Below are 25,051 nucleotides of genomic sequence, written 5' to 3' on the forward strand. Positions count from 1 at the left end.
CTAGCACGGTCACGTGACATAGTTGAAATAGAGGTACAGTACGAGGTAGACTTGGATACAGTCTCTTGTTTATTTGTTGGTGTTTTTCAAAAGAATAAAATATTGGAGTGTATAAATGGCAAAGGCCGGGTTAACAAACAAGTTATTTCGCGGTAAGTCGGCTTTCCCCATTTACTAACCCCTAAGATATTTTATTTTATTGAATAAAACACCTCAAAATAAACAAGAGACTGTGTGCATGTCTAAGTACGGCGTACAGTACTCGTAACTAACCCCTTTCTAAGCGTGAGTTCACTTCAAAGACCATGAATATGTGTTCCCCCAACAACCAAACTAACTCTCATCGTGACACGTCGGAATAGCAAGTTCCACCATTACATGCCTTAGTTGTCATTTCCACCCAAACTGATCTCTTTTCCGCCAAAAGTGATCAATAATGTGTGAAGATTTCCATGGAGATGATAGATTGGTGGATGTTTCGTCCATGCCAAAACCAGGGTAAAGAAGCAGGCTGGTTAAAACAGAATAATGGTTTTTAATTAAAAAATGGTTCTTTTGAAAATAAGAATCACGACTGTACATTATAGATGCAGGTACATTTGTATATAACATTGTTCCTATTTACTAATTTGGAATGTGATAATACAATAACATTACTTGTTTGCTGGAGACGCACATCTAAAATTCAACTATAATGAATAAATAAAATAAAAAAATTACAACATCGTTCATTTTTAATCATCAATGTTGAATCTTCAATTAAACCTTATTCTGGGACAACATATTTATATCACTCTTTATTTATAATTATTCATCAATATTGTGACGTTCTCCCAGCGTCATTACTGATATACTGGAGAAAACAAGCAAACATACAAACAAACAAAATACATCTATTAATATATTCACACGGGAACAGGTATAATGCCCTTTTAAAAGTATTTAAAAAAAACAATGAAACAATGTAAATGATAGAATAAGAGACCACATTTTATGGCAGTTTAGTACGGTACACTTTTTATGTTTATACTGATCTGATCATAATACAAAAGTGGAGAAAATCTTCATTGAATGTTTCATCATGATTGGTACACGCCGCCCTCTAGCGGCAGTCGTGTACATGGGGTGTAGATGCAAACACCTGCTGATTAGAAAAGGTGTAAAATAAATATTATTAAACTTCTTAACATTAAAAAAAATAATTATATGAAATAACTTATTTTTTACATGGTATGAGATAAATACACTGATAGTCAAAGATCCACGCCCGGCCACTACATGTATTTCGTTTAATTAAGCCGAACTTGAAATAATTAGCCAGGTTCATAATATTTTATTCGGGATGAGGAGTCCTTTTCATTCAGTCCTCAACACCAGTGTGCACTGGTTATATGGGTAGGGTACTTCTCTTCTTCTTTCCCGTGCATTTCCTTCCAATCCAGGAACAAATGTCAAACACAAATTCGAGGAATTCAAAAATTGTGATGACTGACATTCCAATCCATAGTCCCATTTGTCCACCAACATCGCTGAGAAAATCTTCTGCCTATTATTGGACAAACATAAATCGACGGAATATTTGAAAATTAAAGAAACAAAAACTGAAAGTACATATTAATACTGTGAATATAAAATCACTGCAATTGCATGTCATTTATTAAATATTCAATAATTCATCCTGGTTTCAAGAACGTGTTCATGTGTTTAGAAGAATATACATAAGGACAAAAAGACATTTCTCTTCTTACTATCTTAATTAATTAATTAATTAATTAATTAATTAAATAATTAATTGATTGATCGATTCATTGAATGATTCATTCATTCATTCATTACCATTGTCTAACTGTCATTTATCAATTTAATAATGTATTATTAGCATAACATCCAGATGTGGGATAAAACGATAGTAAATGTCAATATATTGGGTATAAAAAGGTGCAGTATTAAACAGACTATAATGACGTGGCTGATTTGAACAGCACCGTTACTCAATAGAATACGAACGACCAAGGGACACAGAGGAAAAACAGTATTTCTGACTGTGTAGTGTATTTGTACTATAATAGTGTGAGTACTAGGAACACATAAAACGTACCTGGTATGCTGGCGACTCTGTAATCGATTCATAGTTGAACTGTTCATAATAAATGTTCACTTTTAATAAATTGTTACTGTAGAAAGAAAAAAACGACTGCATTTTAAAACATGTTACCAGTTACCAACGATTCTTTCTCTATCAGTAATTAACGAGTCTCTCTCTATCAGTAATTAACGAGTCTCTCTCTATCAGTAATGAACGAGTCTCTCTATCAGTAATGAACGATCCTCTCTCTATCTGTAATGAACGAGTCTCTCTACCAGTAATAAACGAGCTAGAGTCTCTCTCTATCAATAATGAACGAATCTCTCTCTATCAGTAATGAACGAATCTCTCTCTATCAGTAATGAACGAGTCTCTCTATCAGTAAGGAACGAGTCTCTCTCTATCAGTAATGAACGAGTCTCTCTCTAGCCAGTAATGAACGAGTCTCTCTCTATCCAGTAATGAACGAGCCTCTCTCTATCAGTAATGAACGAGTCTCTCTCTATCAGTAATGAACGAGTCTCTTTATCAGTAATGAACGATCCTCTCTCTATCAGTAATGAACGAGTCTCTCTCTATCAGTAATGAACGAGTCTCTCTATATCAGTAATGAACATGTCTCTCTATCAGTAATGAACGAGTCTCTCTGCCAGTAATTAACGAGTCTCTATCAGTAATGAACGAGTCTCTCATTATCAGTAAAGAACGAGTCTCTCACTATCAGTAATGAACGAGTCTCTCTATCAGTAATGAACATGTCTCTTCATCAGTAACGAACGAGTCTCTCTCTATCAGTAATGAATGAGTCTCTCTCTATCAGTAATGAACGAGTCTCTCTCTATCAGTAATGAACGAGTCTCTCTACCAGTAATGAACGAGCCCTTCTCTACCAGTAATGAACGAGTCTCTCTCTACCATTAATGAACGAGTCTCTCTCTATCAGTAATGAACGAGTCTCTATCAGTAATGAACGAGTCTCTCTCTATCAGTAATGAACGAGTCTCTCTCTATCAGTAATGAACGAGTCTCTCTCTATCAGTAATGAACGAGTCTCTCTACCAGTAATGAACGAGCCCTTCTCTACCAGTAATGAACGAGTCTCTCTCTACCATTAATGAACGAGTCTCTCTCTATCAGTAATGAACGAGTCTCTATCAGTAATGAACGAGTCTCTCTCTATCAGTAATGGACGAGTCTATCTCTATCAGTAATGAACGAGTCTCTCTCTCTATCAGTGATGAACGAGTTTCTCTATCAGTAATGAACGAGTCTCTCTACCATTAATAAACGAGTCTCTCTATCAGTAATCAACTCTCTCTAGCAGTAATCAACGGTTCGCTCTCTATCTGTAATCAACAAGTCTCTTTACCAGTAACCGAAGAGTGTCTCACTATCAGTAATCTATGATTTGTATAAGAAACTATCAGTTTTGAATATTTTCGCCGGGAATAACCATCCCGTCATTATTAGTTGAGTAATATTTCTACGTTGGTCTAGCGACACAAGAAGTGTAGTAGCTGTATAAGTTGTTATTACTAATTTACACCTACTATGCAAAGTTGTCTTCCTCTGTTGCTCGTGAATGTAGATCAGTGCTCATCTGTTGTACATCTGATATTATTTCATCCTGGAAATATAAAATTTATTAATTTGTCAGTTTATTCATTATCTATTTTCCTATTCGGTGAATTTAAATGTAATGTCGCCTTACCACGTAGACGTTGTTTGGCCAGAGACCGCTGGTTACTGTCATCCTATAGTCGTCATCTCTGAAATAAAATGAATATACATTAGCATGTATCAATGGGTATTTACTCCGAACTTCAGAGGGATTATTTATAGCTAGGATCCAACTTCATGAGGATAATTTTCATCAAGGGTTAAACTTCATGGGGGGGGGGGCGGAAAGTATAGCTAGGATTGAAACGTCAGGGGGTCATTTATAGTTAGGGTTGAACTCTATAGAAGAAATATATTGCTGGGGTTGAATTCCATGGGATAATTAATAGCGAGGGTTGAACTCTATGAACTAATTTATAACTAGGGTTGAACTCCAGGGGAGTAATTTATTGCTGGGTTTGAATTCCATGGGATAATTTATAGCCAGGGTTTAACTCTATGGACTAATTTATAACTAGGGTTGAACTCCATATGAGTAATTTATTGATGGGTTGAATTCCATGGGATAATTTATAGCCAGGGTTTAACTCTAGGCGAGTAATTTATAACTACGATTGAACTCCATATGAGTAATTTATTGATGGGTTTGAATTCCATGGGATAATTTATAGCTAGGGGTTAACTCTAGGCGAGTAATTTATAGCGAGGGTTGAACTCCATATGAGTAATTTAATGATGGGTTTGAATTCCATGGGATAATTTATAGCTAAGGTTTAACTCTAGGCGAGTAATATATATATAGCGTTGAACTCCATATGAGTAATTTATTGATGGGTTTGAATTCCATGGGATAATTTATAGCTAGGGTTTAACTCGAGACGAGTAATTTATAACTACGGTTGAACTCCATATGAGTAATTTATTGATGGGTTTGAATTCCATGGGATAATTTATAGCTAGGGTTTAACTCTAGACGAGTAATTTATAACTAGGGTTGAACTCCATATGAGTAATTTATTGATGGGTTTGAATTCCATGGGATAATTTATATCTAGGGTTTAACTCTAGACGAGTAATTTATAACTAGGGTTGAACTCCATATGAGTAATTTATTGATGGGTTTGAATTCCATGGGATAATTTATAGCTAGGGTTTAACTCTAGACGAGTAATTTATAACTAGGGTTGAACTCCATATGAGTAATTTATTGATGGGTTTGAATTCCATGGGATAATTTATAGCTAGGGTTTAACTCTAGACGTTTAATTTATAGCGAGGGTTGAACTCCATATGAGTAATTTATTGATGGATTTGAATTCCATGGGATAATTTATAGCTAGGGGTTAACTCTAGGCGAGTAATTTATAACTACGGTTGAACTCCATATGAGTAATTTATTGATGGGTTTGACTTCCATGGGATAATTTATAGCTAGGGGTTTAACTCTAGGCAAATAATTTATAACTAGGGTTGAACTCCATATGAGTAATTTGTTGATGGGTTTGAATTCCATGGGATAATTTATAGCCAGGGTTTAACTCTAGGCGAGTAATTTATAGCGAGGGTTGAACTCCATATGAGTAATTTATTGATGGGTATGAATTCCATGGGATAATTTATAGCTAGGAGTTAACTCTAGGCGAGTAATTTATAACTACGGTTGAACTCCATATGAGTAATTTATTGATGGGTTTGAATTCCATGGGATAATGTATAGCTAGGGGTTAACTCTAGGCGAGTAATTTATAGCGAGGGTTGAACTCCATATGAGTAATTTAGTGATGGGTTTGAACTTCATGGGATAATTTATAGCTAGGGGTTAACTCTTGGCGAGTAATTTATAACTATGGTTGAACTCCATATGAGTAATTTATTGATGGGTTTGAATTCCATGAGATAATGTATAGCTAGGGGTTAACTCTAGGCGAGTAATTTATAGCGAGGGTTGAACTCCATATGAGTAATTTATTGATGGGTTTGAATTCCATGGGATAATTTATAGCTAGGGGTTAACTCTAGGCGAGTAATTTATAACTACGGTTGAACTCCATAAGAGTAATTTATTGATGGGTTTGAATTCCATGGGATAATGTATAGCTAGGGGTTAATTCTAGGCGAGTAATTTGTAGCGAGGGTTGAACTCCATATGAGTAATTTATTGATGGGGTTGAATTCCATGGGATAATTTATAGCCAGGGTTTAACTCTAGGCGAGTAATTTATAACTAGGGTTGAACTCCATATGAGTAATTTATTGATGGGTTTGAATTCCATGGGATAATTTATACCTAGGGTTTAACTCTAGGCGAGTAATTTATAGCGAGGGTTGAACTCCATATGAGTAATTTATTGATGGGTTTGAATTCCATGGGATAATGTATAGCTAGGGGTTAACTCTAGGCGAGTAATTTATAGCGAGGGTTGAACTCCATATGAGTAATTTATTGATGGGGTTGAATTCCATGGGATAATTTATAGCCAGGGTTTAACTCTAGGCGAGTAATTTATAACTAGGGTTGAACTCCATATGAGTAATTTATTGATGGGTTTGACTTCCATGGGATAATTTATAGCTAGGGGTTTAACTCTAGGCAAGTAATTTATAACTAGGGTTGAACTCCATATGAGTAATTTATTGATGGGTTTGAATTACATGGGATAATTTATAGCTAAGGGTTAACTCTAGGCGAGTAATTTATAGCGAGGGTTGAACTCCATATGAGTAATTTATTGATGGGTTTGAACTTCATGGGATAATTTATAGCTAGGGTTTAACTCTAGGCAAGTAATTTATAACTAGGGTTGAACTCCATATGAGTAATTTGTTGATGGGTTTGAATTCCATGGGATAATTTATAGCTAGGGTTCAACTCTAGGCAAGTAATTTATAACTAGGTTTGAACTCCATATGAGTAATTTATTGATGGGTTTGAATTACATGGGATAATTTATAGCTAGGTTTTAACTCTAGGCGAGTAATTTATAGCGAGGGTTGAACTCCATATGCGTAATTTATTGATGGGTTTGAATTACATGGGATAATTTATAGCTAGGGGTTAACTCTAGGCGAGTAATTTATAGCGAGGGTTGAACTCAATATGCGTAATTTATTGATGGGTTTGAATTACATGGAATAATTTATAGATAGGGTTTAACTCTAGGCGAGTAATTTATAACCAGGGTTGAACTTAATATGCGTAATTTATTGATGGGTTTGAATTCCATGGGATAATTTATAGCCAGGGTTTAACTCTAGGCAAGTAATTTATAACTAGGGTTGAACTCCATATGAGTAATTTATTGATGGGTTTGAATTACATGGGATAATTTATAGCTAGGGGTTAACTCTAGGCGAGTAATTTATAGCGAGGGTTGAACTCAATATGCGTAATTTATTGATGGGTTTGAATTACATGGAATAATTTATAGATAGGGTTTAACTCTAGGCGAGTAATTTATAACTAGGGTTGAACTCAATATGCGTAATTTATTGATGGGTTTGAATTCCATGGGATAATTTATAGCCAGGGTTTAACTCTAGGCAAGTAATTTATAACTAGGGTTGAACTCCATATGAGTAATTTATTGATGGGTTTGAATTCCATGGGATAATTTATAGCTAGGGTTTAACTCTAGACGAGTAATTTATAACTAGGGTTGAACTCCATATGTGTAATTTATTGATGGGTTTGAATTCCATGGGATAATTTATAGCTAGGGGTTAACTCTAGGCGAGTAATTTATAACTACGGTTGAACTCCATATGAGTAATTTATTGATGGGTTTGAACTCCATGGGATAATTTATAGCTAAGGTTTAACTCTAGGCAAGTAATTTATAGCGAGGGTTGAACTCCATATGAGTAATTTATTGATGGGTTTGAATTCCATGGGATAATTTATAGCCAGGGTTTAACTCTAGGCGAGTAATTTATAACTAGGGTTGAACTCCATATGAGTAATTTATTGATGGGTTTGAACTCCATGGGATAATTTATAGCTAGGGTTTAACTCTAGGCAAGTAATTTATAACTAGGGTTGAACTCCATATGAGTAATTTGTTGATGGGTTTGAATTCCATGGGATAATTTATAGCTAGGGTTTAACTCTAGGCAAGTAATTTATAACTAGGGTTGAATTCCATATGAGTAATTTATTGATGGGTTTGAATTACATGGGATAATTTATAGCTAGGGGTTAACTCTAGGCGAGTAATTTATAGCGAGGGTTGAACTCAATATGCGTAATTTATTGATGGGTTTGAATTACATGGGATAATTTATAGCTAGGGTTTAACTCTAGGCGAGTAATTTATAGCGAGGGTTGAACTCCATATGAGTAATTTATTGATGGGTTTGAATTCCATGGGATAATTTATAGCTAGGGGTTAACTCTAGGCGAGTAATTTATAGCGAGGGTTGAACTCAATATGAGTAATTTATTGATGGGTTTGAACTCCATGGGATAATTTATAGCTAAGGTTTAACTCTAGGCAAGTAATTTATAGCGAGGGTTGAACTCCATATGAGTAATTTATTGATGGGTTTGAACTCCATGGGATAATTTATAGCTAGGGTTTAACTCTAGGCAAGTAATTTATAACTAGGGTTGAACTCCATATGAGTAATTTATTGATGGGTTTGAATTCCATGGGATAATTTATAGCTAGGGGTTAACTCTAGGCGAGTAATTTATAGCGAGGGTTGAACTCAATATGCGTAATTTATTGATGGGTTTGAATTACATGGGATAATTTATAGCTAGGGTTTAACTCTAGGCGAGTAATTTATAGCGAGGGTTGAACTCCATATGAGTAATTTATTGATGGGTTTGAATTCCATGGGATAATTTATAGCTAGGGGTTAACTCTAGGCGAGTAATTTATAGCGAGGGTTGAACTCAATATGAGTAATTTATTGATGGGTTTGAACTCCATGGGATAATTTATAGCTAAGGTTTAACTCTAGGCAAGTAATTTATAGCGAGGGTTGAACTCCATATGAGTAATTTATTGATGGGTTTGAACTCTATGGGATAATTTATAGCTAAGGTTTAACTCTAGGCAAGTAATTTATAGCGAGGGTTGATCTCCATATGAGTAATTTATTGATGGGTTTGAACTCCATGGGATAATTTATAGCTAAGGTTTAACTCTAGGCAAGTAATTTATAGCGAGGGTTGAACTCCATATGAGTAATTTATTGATGGGTTTGAACTCCATGGGATAATTTATAGCTAGGGGTTAACTCTAGGCGAGTAATTTATAACTAGGGTTGAACTCCATATGAGTAATTTATTGATGGGTTTGAACTCCATGGGATAATTTATAGCTAAGGTTTAACTCTAGGCGAGTAATTTATAACTAGGGTTGAACTCCATATGAGTAATTTGTTGATGGGTTTGAATTCCATGGGATAATTTATAGCCAGGGTTTAACTCTAGGCGAGTAATTTATAGCGAGGGTTGAACTCCATATGAGTAATTTATTGATGGGTTTGAATTCCATGGGATAATTTATAGCTAGGGGTTAACTCTAGGCGAGTAATTTATAACTACGGTTGAACTCAATATGAGTAATTTATTGATGGGTTTGAATTCCATGGGATAATGTATAGCTAGGGGTTAACTCTAGGCGAGTAATTTATAGCGAGGGTTGAACTCCATATGAGTAATTTATTGATGGGTTTGAACTTCATGGGATAATTTATAGCTAGGGGTTAACTCTAGGCGAGTAATTTATAACTAGGGTTGAACTCCATATGAGTAATTTATTGATGGGTTTGAACTCTATGGGATAATTTATAGCTAAGGTTTAACTCTAGGCAAGTAATTTATAGCGAGGGTTGAACTCCATATGAGTAATTTATTGATGGGTTTGAATTACATGGGATAATTTATAGCTAGGGTTTAACTCTAGGCGAGTAGTTTATAACTAGGGTTGAACTCCATATGAGTAATTTGTTGATGGGTTTGAATTCCATGGGATAATTTATAGCCAGGGTTTAACTCTAGGCGAGTAATTTATAACTAGGGTTGAACTCCATATGAGTAATTTGTTGATGGGTTTGAATTCCATGGGATAATTTATAGCTAGGGTTTAACTCTAGGCAAGTAATTTATAACTAGGGTTGAACTCCATATGAGTAATTTGTTGATGGGTTTGAATTCCATGGGATAATTTATAGCTAGGGTTTAACTCTAGGCAAGTAATTTATAACTAGGGTTGAACTCCATATGAGTAATTTGTTGATGGGTTTGAACTCCATGGGATAATTTATAGCTAGGGTTTAACTCTAGGCGAGTAATTTATAACTAGGGTTGAACTCCATATGAGTAATTTATTGATGGGTTTGAACTCCATGGGATAATTTATAGCTAAGGTTTAACTCTAGGCAAGTAATTTATAGCGAGGGTTGAACTCCATATGAGTAATTTATTGATGGGTTTGAATTACATGGGATAATTTATAGCTAGGGTTTAACTCTAGGCGAGTAGTTTATAACTAGGGTTGAACTCCATATGAGTAATTTGTTGATGGGTTTGAATTCCATGGGATAATTTATAGCCAGGGTTTAACTCTAGGCGAGTAATTTATAACTAGGGTTGAACTCCATATGAGTAATTTGTTGATGGGTTTGAATTCCATGGGATAATTTATAGCTAGGGTTTAACTCTAGGCAAGTAATTTATAACTAGGGTTGAACTCCATATGAGTAATTTGTTGATGGGTTTGAATTCCATGGGATAATTTATAGCTAGGGTTTAACTCTAGGCAAGTAATTTATAACTAGGGTTGAACTCCATATGAGTAATTTGTTGATGGGTTTGAACTCCATGGGATAATTTATAGCTAGGGTTTAACTCTAGGCGAGTAATTTATAACTAGGGTTGAACTCCATATGAGTAATTTATTGATGGGTTTGAATTCCATGGGATAATTTATAGCTAGGGTTGAACTCCAGGGACCATTAATAGCTAGAGTTGAAATTGTGGGAATAATTTATAGCTAGAGTTGAACTCCAGAAGGTAATTTATAGCTAGAGTTGAAATCGTGGGAGTCCAGAGGGATAACTTATAGCAAAGGAGAATAATTTATAACTAGGGTTGAATTCCAGAACCTAGGACTGAGTTCCATGGCCCACTTAGACCTAGGACTGAGTTCCATGGCCCATTAACACCTATGGTTGTGTTGCATGGCTCACTTAAACCTATGGTTGTGTTCCATGGCTCACGTAGACCCAGGAGCGAGTTCCATGGTCCACTCAGACCTAGTATTGAGTTCCATGGCCCACTCAGACCTAGTATTGAGTTCCATGGTCCACTCAGACCTAGTATTGAGTTCCATGGTCCACTCAGACCTAGTATTGAGTTCCATGGCCCACTCAGACCTAGTATTGTGTTCCATGGTCCACTCAGACCTAGTATTGAGTTCCATGGCCTACTCAGACCTAGTATTGAGTTCCATGGTCCACTTACACCTAAGATTGAATTCCATGGCCCACTTACACTTAAGATTGAATTCCATGGCCCACTTACACCTAAGATTGAGTTCCATGGCTCACTTACACCTAAGATTGAGTTCCATGGTCCACTTAGACCTAAGATTGAATTCCATGGCCCACTTACACTTAAGATTGAGTTCCATGGCCCACTTACACCTATGATTGAGTTCCATGGCTCACTTACACCTAAGATTGAGTTCCATGGTCCACTTACACCTAAGATTGAATTTCATGGCCCACTTACACTAAAGATTGAGTTCCATGGCCCACTTACACCTATGATTGAGTTCCATGGCTCACTTACACCTAAGATTGAGTTCCATGGTCCACTTAGACCTAAGATTGAGTTCCATGGCCCACTTACACTTAAGATTGAGTTCCATGGCCCACTTACACCTATGATTGAGTTCCATGGCTCACTTACACCTAAGATTGAGTTCCATGGTCCACTTAGACCTAAGATTGAGTTCCATGGCCCACTTACACTTAAGATTGAGTTCCATGGTCCACTTACACCTAAGATTGAATTCCATGGCCCACTTACACTTAAGATTGAGTTCCATGGCCCACTTACACCTATGATTGAGTTCCATGGCTCACTTACACCTAAGATTGAGTTCCATGGTCCACTTAGACCTAAGATTGAGTTCCATGGCCCACTTACACCTATGATTGAGTTCCATGGCCCACTGACACCTATGATTGAGTTCCATGGCCAACTTATACCCAGAATTTAGTTCCATGACCCACTTAGACCTAGGATTGAGTTTCATGGCCCACTTAGACTTAGGAGTGAGTTCAATGGCCAACTTAGACGCAGAATTTAGTTCCATGACCCACTTAGACCTAGGATTGAGTTTCATGGCCCACTTAGACTTAGGAGTGAGTTCAATGGCCAACTTAGACGCAGAATTGAGTTCCATGACACACTTAGACCTAGGATTGAGTTCCATCACTCACTTAGACCTAGGATTGAGTTCCATCACTCACTTAGACCTAGGATTGAGTTCCATCACTCACTTAGACCTAGGATTGAGTTCCGTGCTCCACTAAGACCTGGTTCTCTTTAACCTAGCATTAAGTGCCATGGCTAACTTAGACGTAGTAGTAAATTCAAGGCTTACTTCAACCTAGAATTGACTCTTTTAGATATGCGGTGGACCTGGTGGATGTTGTGTTTGTGCGGTGAAGTAATGTGGTGGATCTGGTGGATGTTGTGTTTGTGCGGTGAAGTAATGTGGTGGATCTGGTGAATGTTGTGTTAAATAAAGTGTACTCACTCGCATCGTTGCGGACAATCAGAATCACAGGATAATTTCCCTTCGAGGTACAAGTTTTCCACGCTTTCCTTACATTCCCCTGCGAAAAAATCAGACTCGATTAGAGGTGACTTATTCTGTTAAAGGTATTTTCTGACAGAATAAGCAAACGATTTTTCATCAGAGAGATGTATATACAGATCTTGAGTTTGTTGTTCGTTTTGTAACAGAAATGAACCATTTACTACTGATTACAAATGAACATTTTCAGCTTACAGTGTTGTGTCATTTTTGTTTCCGGGTATGTCGCCAAATCCGCCACTTTGTTCATCCTATCATGGAATGTGATCTATAAACCGTATATACCTTGTAATTATTCCCATCAATTATATAAATAATAACTTACTCTGTGTCTCATTACTAGACGTACATGGAGAGTATGTAGTGTTATATCGGAACTTTGCGTCACTACATCCACACTCGGTAACAACGTGACTATAGAAACAGCTCTTCTCGCATGACTGTAATGAAATAAGCATTTACTTTATGATATGTGACATTACGAATATGTGTATTATTAATCTACGCAATGCGGTGTGATTTGTCGATGACTGAAAACATAATATTATATTTATACCTTTGTGTGGTTTTCAGTGTCACGTGATATCATCCTCATCCTCAGTTCATAGATAGTAGGAGTTTAATAATTAACATTGGTCAACAAATATTTATATGTATTTATTTGCGGCTAATAACGTCGAAGGACATCTTCATTATAAACAAAAAAACACATAAAAAATGTGTTCGATGATGAATGTCAAACATTAAATCTATTTATTTTGCATGTCGTGATGTTTTGTGTTTGTGTTATGACGATAGATAGGCAATGTTGTTTTTGGCGATATATAACTGTTAAATATAGTACTGAAAAAAATACACATAGAACCCGATCTGGATGTTCATATGTATGATGAATTTGTTTTTGCGTATCTGTTAATCGACTTAATTAGCTGATTACTAGCGAATGGCTGTGTTATGTCAGTCATCGTTTAGGCCTATGCGAGGTCCTGCACGAAAATTGGCTCAGTGATTTGGAACTAATTACGAGATAACCGTCGCTATTCGGACTACTATTTCTGACAGTTGGTATTCGCAGTTATTAATGTAGTGAACGATTAATCAAAAGATATGACGTATACAGTACTTAGTGTGATTGGCTTTATGATTGAAGGTTACGCCCTAGAGTCTTTTTACTGTTTTGTAATTGGTTAGAGTTTTGAAAATGAATAAAGAGAGTTTGAGTTGGTCTTGGCGAGTACACCAGGAGAGACGCGGTCCTGGAGAGTTTTGGGGCGAGTCTTGACGCAGTCTAGGAGAGTATAGAGTCAGCCTTGCGATAGTCTTGGGGACTTTTCCCCAGGGCGCTGTGTCTTATAGAGTGCTCGACTGACCGACTAAGACGAGAGTTGAAACGTATTTCGTTGTGTGTGTCTTATTTGACTGTAAAGCTAAAGTGACTTTCCCGATTCCGTACCTCAAGGGGAAGAGATATATAGAGACCAGGCGAGATTCCCCCCTGACACGTGTGGAGAACCTTGAGGAGAAAAATCACCCCGTAATATATAACCGAAAGTGAATGTTCGATCTTGTAGCACCCTGTAACAGATGAAACTAAGTATACATTTTTTAAAAACATTTTCTGTACGTACCTGCTGGCTGTACTCCGTTCCAAAGAAATTGGTGAATATGTTGTTGTCTGACGTCACTTTCGTCGATGTTTCGCAATCTCCGTACGGATATGGTTGACGGGAGATAACGACCTGAGAAGTAAGGGTAACTACATTTGAATTTCGTCCCATTCATACCCTCTTTCATGCTTGTAGAGAATTGGCAGTGAAATGAAAATGCATTCAAAGTAAAATAGGGTCATATTGTACACTTTTTATATTTCTTTTTATGAATTGTACATTAATTTTGTTTATTCACAAAATTTACTCCGCGATTCCCTCTATCAACATTGTCTTTATGTTGCTGCTTCTTTATTACTCTTTATTATAGGAAGAATTTACAGCTCGCCGAACTATACAGAAATAAATATATAAATAAAATAATAAAATATATTATCAAGACACATTTAAGTCATGTAAGTCATGTTTGTAAAAGAACCAAGACAGTGTTAAACATTTATCGTCGTCAGTTAACAAATTAGTACTCTCACAACCCAAAAGCAGAAAAGGAGAATCAACATGACAATATTTATATGACAGAGTTTTCTACAGGAAAGTCGTGGATGACATCTACCGATAAGCTGTCACGTGACGTACTCATATCTCAACACGTTAATAATAAATGAGATTATATAACCATAGTAAGCATGTGACATAAATCACTGAAATTCGTACAATGGATAGAGTTGCTATGTTTCTGTAATGTGATAAAAGGTACCAGCGTGTAAATAAGTACGTGGTTCTAAATTAAAGCGCGGTAGTCGTCGCGCTGCACATGTGCAAGATATATGGGTCTCAAATAAACAAAGATGGCTACTTTGACTGTTGCGCAGATCAACGAGTACGAACTGAGACGTTTCCAAGCTTTAATTAAGTAATTTTCATGTTATTGGAAGGCATCGAAGGAGTCACCGGCGGTAATCAGTGCAAGTCGCGCCCAGGTCAAACGTCATACTTGTCATTTCCATTTGAAGAGCGCATTGTATTGTGGGAAAATCAATGTTTCTCAACACAAATGTGGCACATGCGCAGCGCGACGACTACCGCGCTTTAACGCAGACGTGTTTTACGATACAAATGTCTTGGAGAAAAATGATTTCATGATAGCTACGTTCATCCACACTATTAAGAAAGTAGTCAACTAGATAGTGATGCAAATCGTATTTTTCATGTTAACAATCTTTGGAATACAGCTATACCATGAATTAGAACAATGCAGGGGGAACTAGAATCCGATTCCAATTGAAAATAGATCATAAGTCAGCACGCAAAGGCCTGTACAAAAATGTATAATATCATCGTGACTTATCAAAGGTAACCAGCCAAATAAAGAAAGAACTACATCGCTATTGGTTCCTGTGTGTAACATTTAACTGGAGCAGCTCTTCTGTATATTTCGAACATTAATACATCATTTGCATATTTTGAAATATTCAATGAGCTTATTGTGTAAACCTCCATCTCTGCTTTCGTTTGATTTCAAAGAATGACTTGTGCACAGCCTTGGTTGAATTGTCGCACAGCTGTGTAGAAACGATGGCATACATATGCAATTTCACAATTCAGTAAACACAATTGGATTTAGGTTTGATATATTCTAGTTTTAGTAAATTTAGTCAATATGTACAATGACATATAATGTCCACATTAGAATATCATAAAATACTCTACTCGACATAGATGTCAATTTCTTGTACTTACACAGAATTAGTGTAATTTTTCTGTTTTCTCCTAAAGGACGTGTACATGTGTTGTTTTCCGTAAACTGTAATTTTGAGATATATTCATTCTCCATTTGGGACAGAATTTCTCTAATAACGAGAATTTCAGTAGTTGTCGCGCATATGTAGCCACCAGCGACGTGGCGTCTGCCAAACATGGATATTTATCATACACACTCAAAGAGAGCACCCAAACCTGTTCAAGCTGGCGTACCAACAATTTATATTTTTCTAATTAATCTATATTATCGTTTTTTCGTTAGTTTAGTTAGTTACCGAATTTAACGTCGCAACGTTATACAGTAATTGAGTAGAACTCGTGCGGTGCCCAAATATGGGCTTCGGTATGTTGCAATACACCTTTATGATCTCAATTCCATTACCAGGCATGACAGTTAAACACCGTTGGCAATGCAAGACAAAACAAGTAATTAACGAAACCAACACACGGCAGACAAACAGACTGTTCCCATTGACCGATGCACGCTGCATTCAATGCTATATATATACGAAGAGAGCAACATAGACATTGGAATATACCTTCCGTAGACCGACATTTGTCTCCGTGCCAGGCTGTAAAGTCAAACCATTGTCTTCCGGGAAAGGCATCACATTCTGTGGATGAATTAGTAGTCTGGCTCCAGCCGATTCTTTTAAGTCTGATATGTACTGTAAAGGGGGTAATTATTCACTGGGTTTTAATTTAGCTTATTTCGCTGACTGGAAAAATGCGCTAAATTAAAACCCAGTGAATATGTAAAATTTAGCATAGAACACATTATCTAAATGACGAATCCGTGAATTTAAAACCCACTGAATATGCCTGAAATGGTAAATCAGTGAAATTTAAACCCAGTGAAAATTAGTCATTTTACAGTACTCAAACTGCTCTATATACAGCTTTAATGTCAAACCTAAGTTACATAAACATAGAAATGGGGTTTACGTAGTGAGGACAGTAATAATAATAATAATAATAATAATAATAATAATAATAATAATAATAATAATAATAATAATAATAATAATAATAATAATAATAATAATAATAATAATAATAATAATAATAATGACGTCATCCATGCATTTTCTGTCTTCTGAATAATTAATTTTGCCAACGACCAAGTTCAATATCTAAATTGGTCTAAATTTACTCATTCTTTTACAGAACTTAAAATTCTAAATGACATTTAAGTGATTCTTTTAATCCACCTGCAGGGATCACATTAAGACTGTCCCGAGACATAACGTATGAGTAGTCTGTATAAAAAAAAACACCGGTCAGTCTGGAGTGACCACCAGAAATATGTTTGCAGATTCGCTTATGTCCAGAAACGAAAATAATAATTAGCATTCTGTTCATATTTTTGTTTAATTTCTTAGAGTCCAACTTATTTTGATCATCACAGTGTCATCTCGTTATTTTTTCGACAAATATTAAGTCAAATAAATGACTTCGCGGTCCATAAAAAAAATAATGCAACCTCCATATAAAGACCACCCTTCTGTAAAGTTGTAAAGTTCTGTAATTTTAATTAAGTCCCTTATGGTAAGGTGTATTGTCTGCACGGCTGAAGGGTGAATGTGTCTAGTAACAATACAGTATCTATGAACTGATTTGAAAGTTTGTTGGTTGTGTTTGCTGCCACCAACGGCCAATCTTCCCCTAAACCAGAATTTCATAGTGGTAATTCTGAGGATCGACTATCTCATATGTTGGACAATATATATTGAGACTATACACGAGTTGAATCTACACTTAATGTCTGAATAGCAATTAGATCAAGCCAGATTGAGAATATTAAACAATATTACCGTGTAGGGGTCCTGGATTGTTCGTCGCTTGAGTGGTGCCGTCTTCGCCAGAATTGAACGTGAAACAATTGCCGTACATGTAATTGTAGAACTTAGTGAAATTACTGGAGAGAGCAAAAAGAAAACATTATGACTAGAATTCGAATGAACAATTTTAACGGCGGCAGTCGCCGTGCCGCGTCCTGTTCGGTATGGGACTCATGGCGACGTATACAACACGTGTAAAATACATTGTTTGTTTACATGCGCGACGACCACCGCGCTTTAACTTTATAGACTCTGTTTATTTTGAACCAAATAATAGTTATTTATATGTCACGAATGATTTTTTTCTGATCAACCATCTCGGCAATATCAGTTACTTGATATATTGTCCAGGCAATATATAATGACACGCGTTTCTGGCGGCGTACTACTTTTGTGACGTCACAACAATGCTTTGCAATATGTACATACTTACAAACGAAGGTAAAAGTGAGATCACGTGAATATTTGAATATTTTTGTTCATAAACACAAACATGTTATGCAGGACCATGTGTATGTCTAATCGTTTCCGTGCTGATAAGCCCGTCTCTATACTCGAATACAAGTACAATATATACTATATATATCGTGGTTATTGTATTTAGGTCAGGTAGAGTTCGCCGAAATAATACTAAACAATGAATATACGAGTAGTTTTCACAATGCCCGGAACAATAAGTAGTAAAGACAACACTGGAACAATACTATACTGGAAACAATCAGTGTATTGTTGTTTTTAGGAGAAGAAGGAAACTTTTCAAAATGTTTTGAAAAAAGTTTATACAAGCATTGCACTTTGCAAACCAGCAAGTAAACTAGGGAGACACCTTTCTGTACGCGAATCATATGGTTTAACATTTCACGATAAGGGAAACAAAAAGTCTCACCTCTCATCGAAAGATTAAAAATAGAAATGAAAATGATAAATCTCCATCTGTTATGGACCAAATACACTTGTTGATATCGTACAGTTGTTTTAGATGGTTCCTCATTATGAATATATCAATACATCTGTATATTCCAGTGTCAATGAACAGTTATAGATAATTGTTCTTTTATCTCCTCTTATGTGAATTACAAAAAATATCGGTAACTCAAAATACCCTAGATAAATAAAAGATCACCAAATTACAGGTGAATGCTGAAACACTAAATTGTTGTGTATTCCAGCAGACGTTGTGTGAAATACTGGACCAAGCTAGTCAATATAAATAGTCATAGATATCCTCGTAAATACCACGAAATGTTGTATAACATAGAAGAAACATGCTCATGTCAAAAAGTACGTGGTTGGCAATTGTTAAGATCTTACCTACTGGTAATTTGTTATGGGACCGAAATATGGGGTTATGAGTATTCCATAATTGTGGAGAGGATGCAATTTATTTTTTGTAGATTTTTATTAGGGGTTAGCTCTAATGTAAATACTGAAGAGCTTTTAGGCGAATGCGGGAGATTACCTATTTTTGTACTTACATGAAACGTTTCATTTCATTCTAGTTAAAACTTTTAAAAATGTTATGTACCGGTACCCCAGAGCCTGTTATAAAATGATTAAAAGGCTGGACTCGGCAGGGAGGGTTAAGTGGGCAACAAAGATCAGAGAGTTCTTGTATCGATACGGATTTGGAATTGTATAGATTGAACAACAAGTTGGAGACAGCAAAGTTTTCTTAGGTTTTCACGAAAAGTTATTTAATTGTTATCGTCAAGAATGGTGGTCAGCGATTGGTCAATCAGGTAGATTGTGTTGTTATGTTAACTTCAAATGTTTGTTAGAGCCAGAATTGTATTTATCATGTAATATGACCTTGAAGTTTAAATTTGTTTTGGCAAAACTTCGGTGTTCAATTCATAAACTGGCAGTGGAGACAGGAAGGCATAGTAATCCAATAATTCCTCTCCGGCTGAGAATTTGTTTGAGTTGAGTTTTATTGTCAAAGTATAGGAATATCGGTGGTTGGGGATGAATTTTATTTTATTCTATTTTGTCCATTGTATCAGAATTATAGAGCTGACTGGATTCCTCGCCGTTTCGGAGTCTATTCATCTAACGAAAAATGTGTTGCTCTATTAAAATCACTAAACCCGTAAACGCAATATAAACTTTCAGTGTATGTACATAACTCTTTCAAAATCCGTGACAACAGCTCCCCACCCCTTCTAAGATCGCCAACATTTTGACAAATTCGTCCAATTGTTTATTGGACACGATTAGGTGTGTTTCCGTTCATTAAATATCAAGTGCGAGATATCTGACTCACTCTAAATACATGTAAATAAATTAGTATTTCTTCTTTATTTATTTGACGAGACTTTTCATACGGGCATTGTATAGAAACGAATAAATAATGGTATTGACTCACCCTGGCCCACATGGGTAGCCTTTCCAAGTACAATCTACAAGAAAGGTTTTAAGACCGTGACCAAACCTCATTCTCTGTTCATACTCAATTGCACCCATGTAATCATACACAGAGAAAGCAGTCTCCATCTTGGTGTCCACGGCATCATAGTCTGGAGGATTTGTATCCCAGTTTTGGAGCTCATCGTCCGCCTAAATTTAAAAAAAACAAAAGCTAGTCGATATTTTTGTTTTTGTGTTATAATCTGTCCATCTTTCGTGATTTTAACGTGTATACAATAAAGCTACGCCTGCCATAAACACAAATATCTTTTAGATGGCGTTTATGAGATGTCCATGTTTCAATATTGCATTACACATTTTCTGCCGAGGCTTTATTATTATGCAAAGCATTTATTGCTTTATTGATTTTTGGTTATCATTGAAATTCATTCTTAGTTCTTCTTCTTTTAATAATATTTTATTATTGTCAGTCTGCGCGTTATCAAATTACTAAACCTCTTTCAGATTGTCATTCATTTTTTGAGATATTCCACAATTTCGAGGAGACTACTTCCAGTTCTTTCAATCACATTTTTCTTCTATCTGCCTAGTTTTTAGCTCCCGTGTGTGGAAATTTAGTACTCTTTATCTCCCGATAATGCGCAGACAACATTAGTTTTGGGGTCATTTCCGTGCAAAATTTCAGAACGTATTTTGATTAAATTTGCTATACATTGGGGAGAAACATATGTTGATGAGCCTCTAATACCATTGCTCGTTCACTGACTGTTGGAAACTTGTGTCCTTATATGAGGGTCGGCAAGGGGTGTTTTCGTAAGCTGCAATCAATTGTTTTTATTTTCGTGATGATATAATATAAATAAAATAAAAAAAAACGTGAATTTGTAGACATGGGCAAGGTGTAAAATAAAATCAACTATATTATTCGTCCGTAATTTGTACAAAGGTATTATTATTTTGTATTATAATTTTTCAAATTAAATGTCGTAATTCGTACGCAATTATCTATTTTGATTCTTGAACACAAATTATCAGAAATATTATGAAAATGTAAAATGTAATTAGGAATTTGCTTTATCTGCAAAGTGTAAACACGTATTTTTTACTGTAAATGGAACTTTCATTTCATTTCCTGTAAAAAAATTTATTTCCCGTAACCTATACACGCTATCTCCCCCTGTCCCCCTATATCTTATATCTATAAATGCGACTTTGAAAAACAACTCATTTGGTGAATGTATGAAAGTACAGGCATCATATTTCAAACAGTTATCACAACACCAATGTGTCACTTAACGGGCTATGTTTTGGTTTACCAAATTGGAGAGTGTTCACCATACGCAATCTCACACGGTTACACGGATGGGTCAATTGAGTCCAAAAATGGCTCTTTGTAGCTGATTATTGGTTAGGGTTTCTACGAAGTTCCTTGGACGTAATACGGGCTTTGTCTGTACACAAATAATATTATTTCATGAGAAGTGCTACCCTTCGCCCTTAAAAATATCAGTTTACTGCATTATATATTAGATAAAAAAATGATATCTCTCTAATTTGACTCTCCAGATATTTTCGATCGATTTAATATGAACCTTTATTTTGTCTTTTTATACCGTAGTCTAGGCTGTAGAATTCAATTTTAATTTAAAATTCCATTTCTTTGTAATATCATTATGCATTGATTAAGAAGAGTAAGCCTTTGTTAAATCCGAATATGCAAATGAAATGTGTTTAATAATTTGTTTTCACTAGGAACAAATATTACAGACTTGTGCGCGCCATTTGATCTGCGTCATAATATAAATAAACTCAAGGAAAGTTGGCGGGACTGACACGCTAGATGTAAATAAAGATGATGAAGAGAATAAAAACTACAAAGACCTTAAAAAACAATAATTCATGTTTCAGTAAGATAGCTTTTTTAATTAACGGATATGAGTCACGTTCAGATTTATTTGGAAATGTAGAAAGTAATCCATCACTCAGAGTTAGGTGTCCTATTTTGAAAAGGATTTGACATCATCAATATATGTAATTTAGAATCCATTGTATTTCAGTGTGTATTAAATGTGTCCTGAAAAGCGGTCTGTTCACAACCTGACATGTCGTTCGCTAATATCCGGTGGCAATTAATGTAATTTAGCAATTCCACTTTATTGTGTGTGCAGTTGATCACACAGTTCGAAGAAGGTCCAGTTGCCCGGGCAACAATCAGCACACAATTGTTTGACCTTTGTAAACTAACGTCGCACTATTATCCTAAAAACCCATCCAGATTCGATTGTAAATATTATTTCAATTACTGTCACTTTTTTTCAATATTTCTACGAGAGCGACAGAAAAACAGAAAATGAAGGTGTCCGATTAAATGGATGCCCATTTGAAAACTGGAGAAATATGACATTCTGCAAATTTAATATTGTGTTGACACCTGTATGACGAATAATATTGTATTTGCATTTCCCATGATGTTTACATAATTCATCCACAATGTGTAAGGTGTTTGGTTGAATGCGTGGTTGATATATTGGACCCTAACATATTTACCCAAGGGTTTCCACCGTTTCAATCGTTAGAGAAAACGATGAAAAGGTATTGCTTTACCCACTATGTTGTATGCGAAACGGATCGTTAATTTCCCTCCATCAGCGCTTGTGGTGAAATTGAAATCCTATTACCAAGGTAGCGTTCACAACTCGAATGGTTTTACCTGTCACTTTTATCCTATCGATAGCCTCGTATGTGCTTCTATGTAGCTTCATGACTGGCAACAGGTAGTTTTCAGTACTGTACGTGAATCAATGAGAACCCATCCTAACACCTAACAGACACACCAATTGGATAGCATCCGGGGGCAGTTGATACTAGTACATAGCTGGGTAGGAAGGTGCCCCTGAGTGCTCAAAAGTGAGACCATTTTTATACCTGGATAGTGGCAAAATCTATACCCATATTTATACCAAGATACCATTTCTGTCATCACTGTTTATTCTAAATAAAACAGTTACTTATGGATCGGAGGCCGGGATCTGAGGTGGAATTCGCTCATATACGGACCCATAAGTATACCAAATCGGAAAAATATTACCGATATTTATATATTGACCGGAAATAAGACCGCTACTTAAGTTCTATGTATTGCACCCCGCCCTCGGGGATAGCATCTTGTTTTTTTTGACGTATTAAAGCTTCCATAAATGCTTCCAATTAACTGTGAACTTTTGATGAACTCGCATATTATAAATCACTTAAAATGTTGATATTGTTTGTGATCCCCTAAAGCTCAAAGTTGTTTTCACTTTCACCGTTATCACGTTTAAATTAAGCTGGGTGACAAAGTTTGTAATCCATAAAGTGATCAAGGAAACACAGCATTGTAATTGCTTTATTGATTGCCATCATTAATAAATGAAAAAAGATGAATTTAATGTGTGTGTAAATATAGCGACCCTTTCTATGATTGCAATAAAACCATTTTTTTTTCTCAGATCCGATTAATAACTTGGTAAATACACATGAACAACCTATAATTATATTACTTTTCGCAAAGAAATACACCACTTGCCATGGAAACAAAAACAGAGTTACAATCTGGATATGGCCAACGTCCACACTCTTAGTGATGCTCATTATTATTATTATTATTATTATTATTATTATTATTATTATTATTAATAATCTTGAATTATTAAATTACAAAACCACAATTTGAAATTAAATAAGATACATCATTGTTGAGAAAGATATTGTTTATCAAAAAACAGAAATTATTGAGTTTATATTACGAATAATTGATACTTTATAGCATGCAACTAGAAGGAGAGAAAAGAAACATGTACAAGATTACAACAATCGAAAGCTTTTAGTACGTACCCGTTTCTCTCTTTGTAGATGTCGTCGCTTTCGTGAAGACGGTGTTGGCGCCATTGTACCCAGAGGAGGGCCCGTTCCAGGTGGACCGGGTGCCGGCGCCAAAGTAGGTTCATACTCAGCCTCGAATCCAAACATTTCCCGGAGATTTTCATCCATGGCCATAATACTGAGTTTAATTGGATTCAAATTACAGATTGTCACTGCTGGAAAATTGAGATTCCTGTCAAATTTAATATCCAGACTGACAGTTACGTCTCGATCATAATAGTTGATAAGAAGTTCGCTAAACTGCCAAAGAAACATAGATGTTGCCACCATAAATACCAATGTCCAGAAGGATTTACGGTAACAGTTAGTCCCACCATAAATCCGTCCAATGCCATGGCATGTGGTCGTTTCCATCAAGTTCTTTCCCAGCTCTCCAATTTTACTATTTCCATCTCCCGGCGGGCTGTTCTCACTTTCTGCCAGGTAGCTTTTTTTTGGCGTCTCCACGGACGTTGAAATGTCCTCCGTGTGTCGACCAAACATGTCCATCTTAACGTCTCCATTGTTGTGATCCCTGTAGCCGTACTCAGTCATTGTTTTTTACGTCTTACTCGTGAATGGTGCAGATAGCGAATACAATTTGATATATCAGTTCCGTATATCTATGACTACTTCCTAATTCATACCTGGTGGCTGGGAAAAGACCGACGTGAATAGGCGGCAGGTCTTATTGCTGCTATCCACTCGGTTGAAGAATAAACAGTGAGTTACTAAAGGTGCCAACGTACCGATGCTTTATCCTCAAGGTTCACTCTCTCTCTCTCTAATTTACATCACAATAATGTTTTAAGACGTTGTTCGACTGCCTTCGACAGTCCACACGCGCACTGTAAACACATACAGTTGTGAAGAACAGTGTAGAATAGGAAATAATAATGACGTGACGTCACAAAAGAATAGACATAAAGTGGTTTAATGTATGTTGTTCCATAAGCTAAAATAACAGGTTCATGGTTCTATGCTGGTCTTGAAAACTGCGCACCATAAAAGTGCGGTTATGTAAAAATA

At 35.9% G+C, this 25,051-nt stretch overlaps 1 protein-coding gene across 1 annotated transcript; it reads right to left on the minus strand.

Moving 5' to 3' along the window:
• Positions 1–515: 515 nt before the first annotated feature.
• Positions 516–24,774, minus strand: LOC102803720 (epithelial sodium channel subunit alpha-like). The gene is made up of 12 exons (XM_085504794.1): positions 23,996–24,774; positions 20,121–20,311; positions 17,729–17,832; positions 16,789–16,827; positions 16,454–16,572; positions 14,175–14,285; positions 12,872–12,986; positions 12,487–12,565; positions 3,798–3,855; positions 3,637–3,713; positions 2,099–2,174; positions 516–1,546 (listed from the first exon to the last, which is right to left on the minus strand). The coding sequence occupies exons 1-12, from the start codon at positions 24,575–24,577 to the stop codon at positions 1,388–1,390; spliced, it is 1,710 nt and encodes a 569-aa protein (XP_085360920.1). The 5' UTR covers positions 24,578–24,774; the 3' UTR covers positions 516–1,387.
• Between the last annotated feature and the right edge of the window lie 277 nt (positions 24,775–25,051).

Source organism: Saccoglossus kowalevskii, chromosome 10, assembly GCF_978046115.1.
Source record: "Saccoglossus kowalevskii chromosome 10, keSacKowa6.1, whole genome shotgun sequence".
NCBI classification, from domain to species: Eukaryota; Metazoa; Hemichordata; class Enteropneusta; family Harrimaniidae; genus Saccoglossus; species Saccoglossus kowalevskii.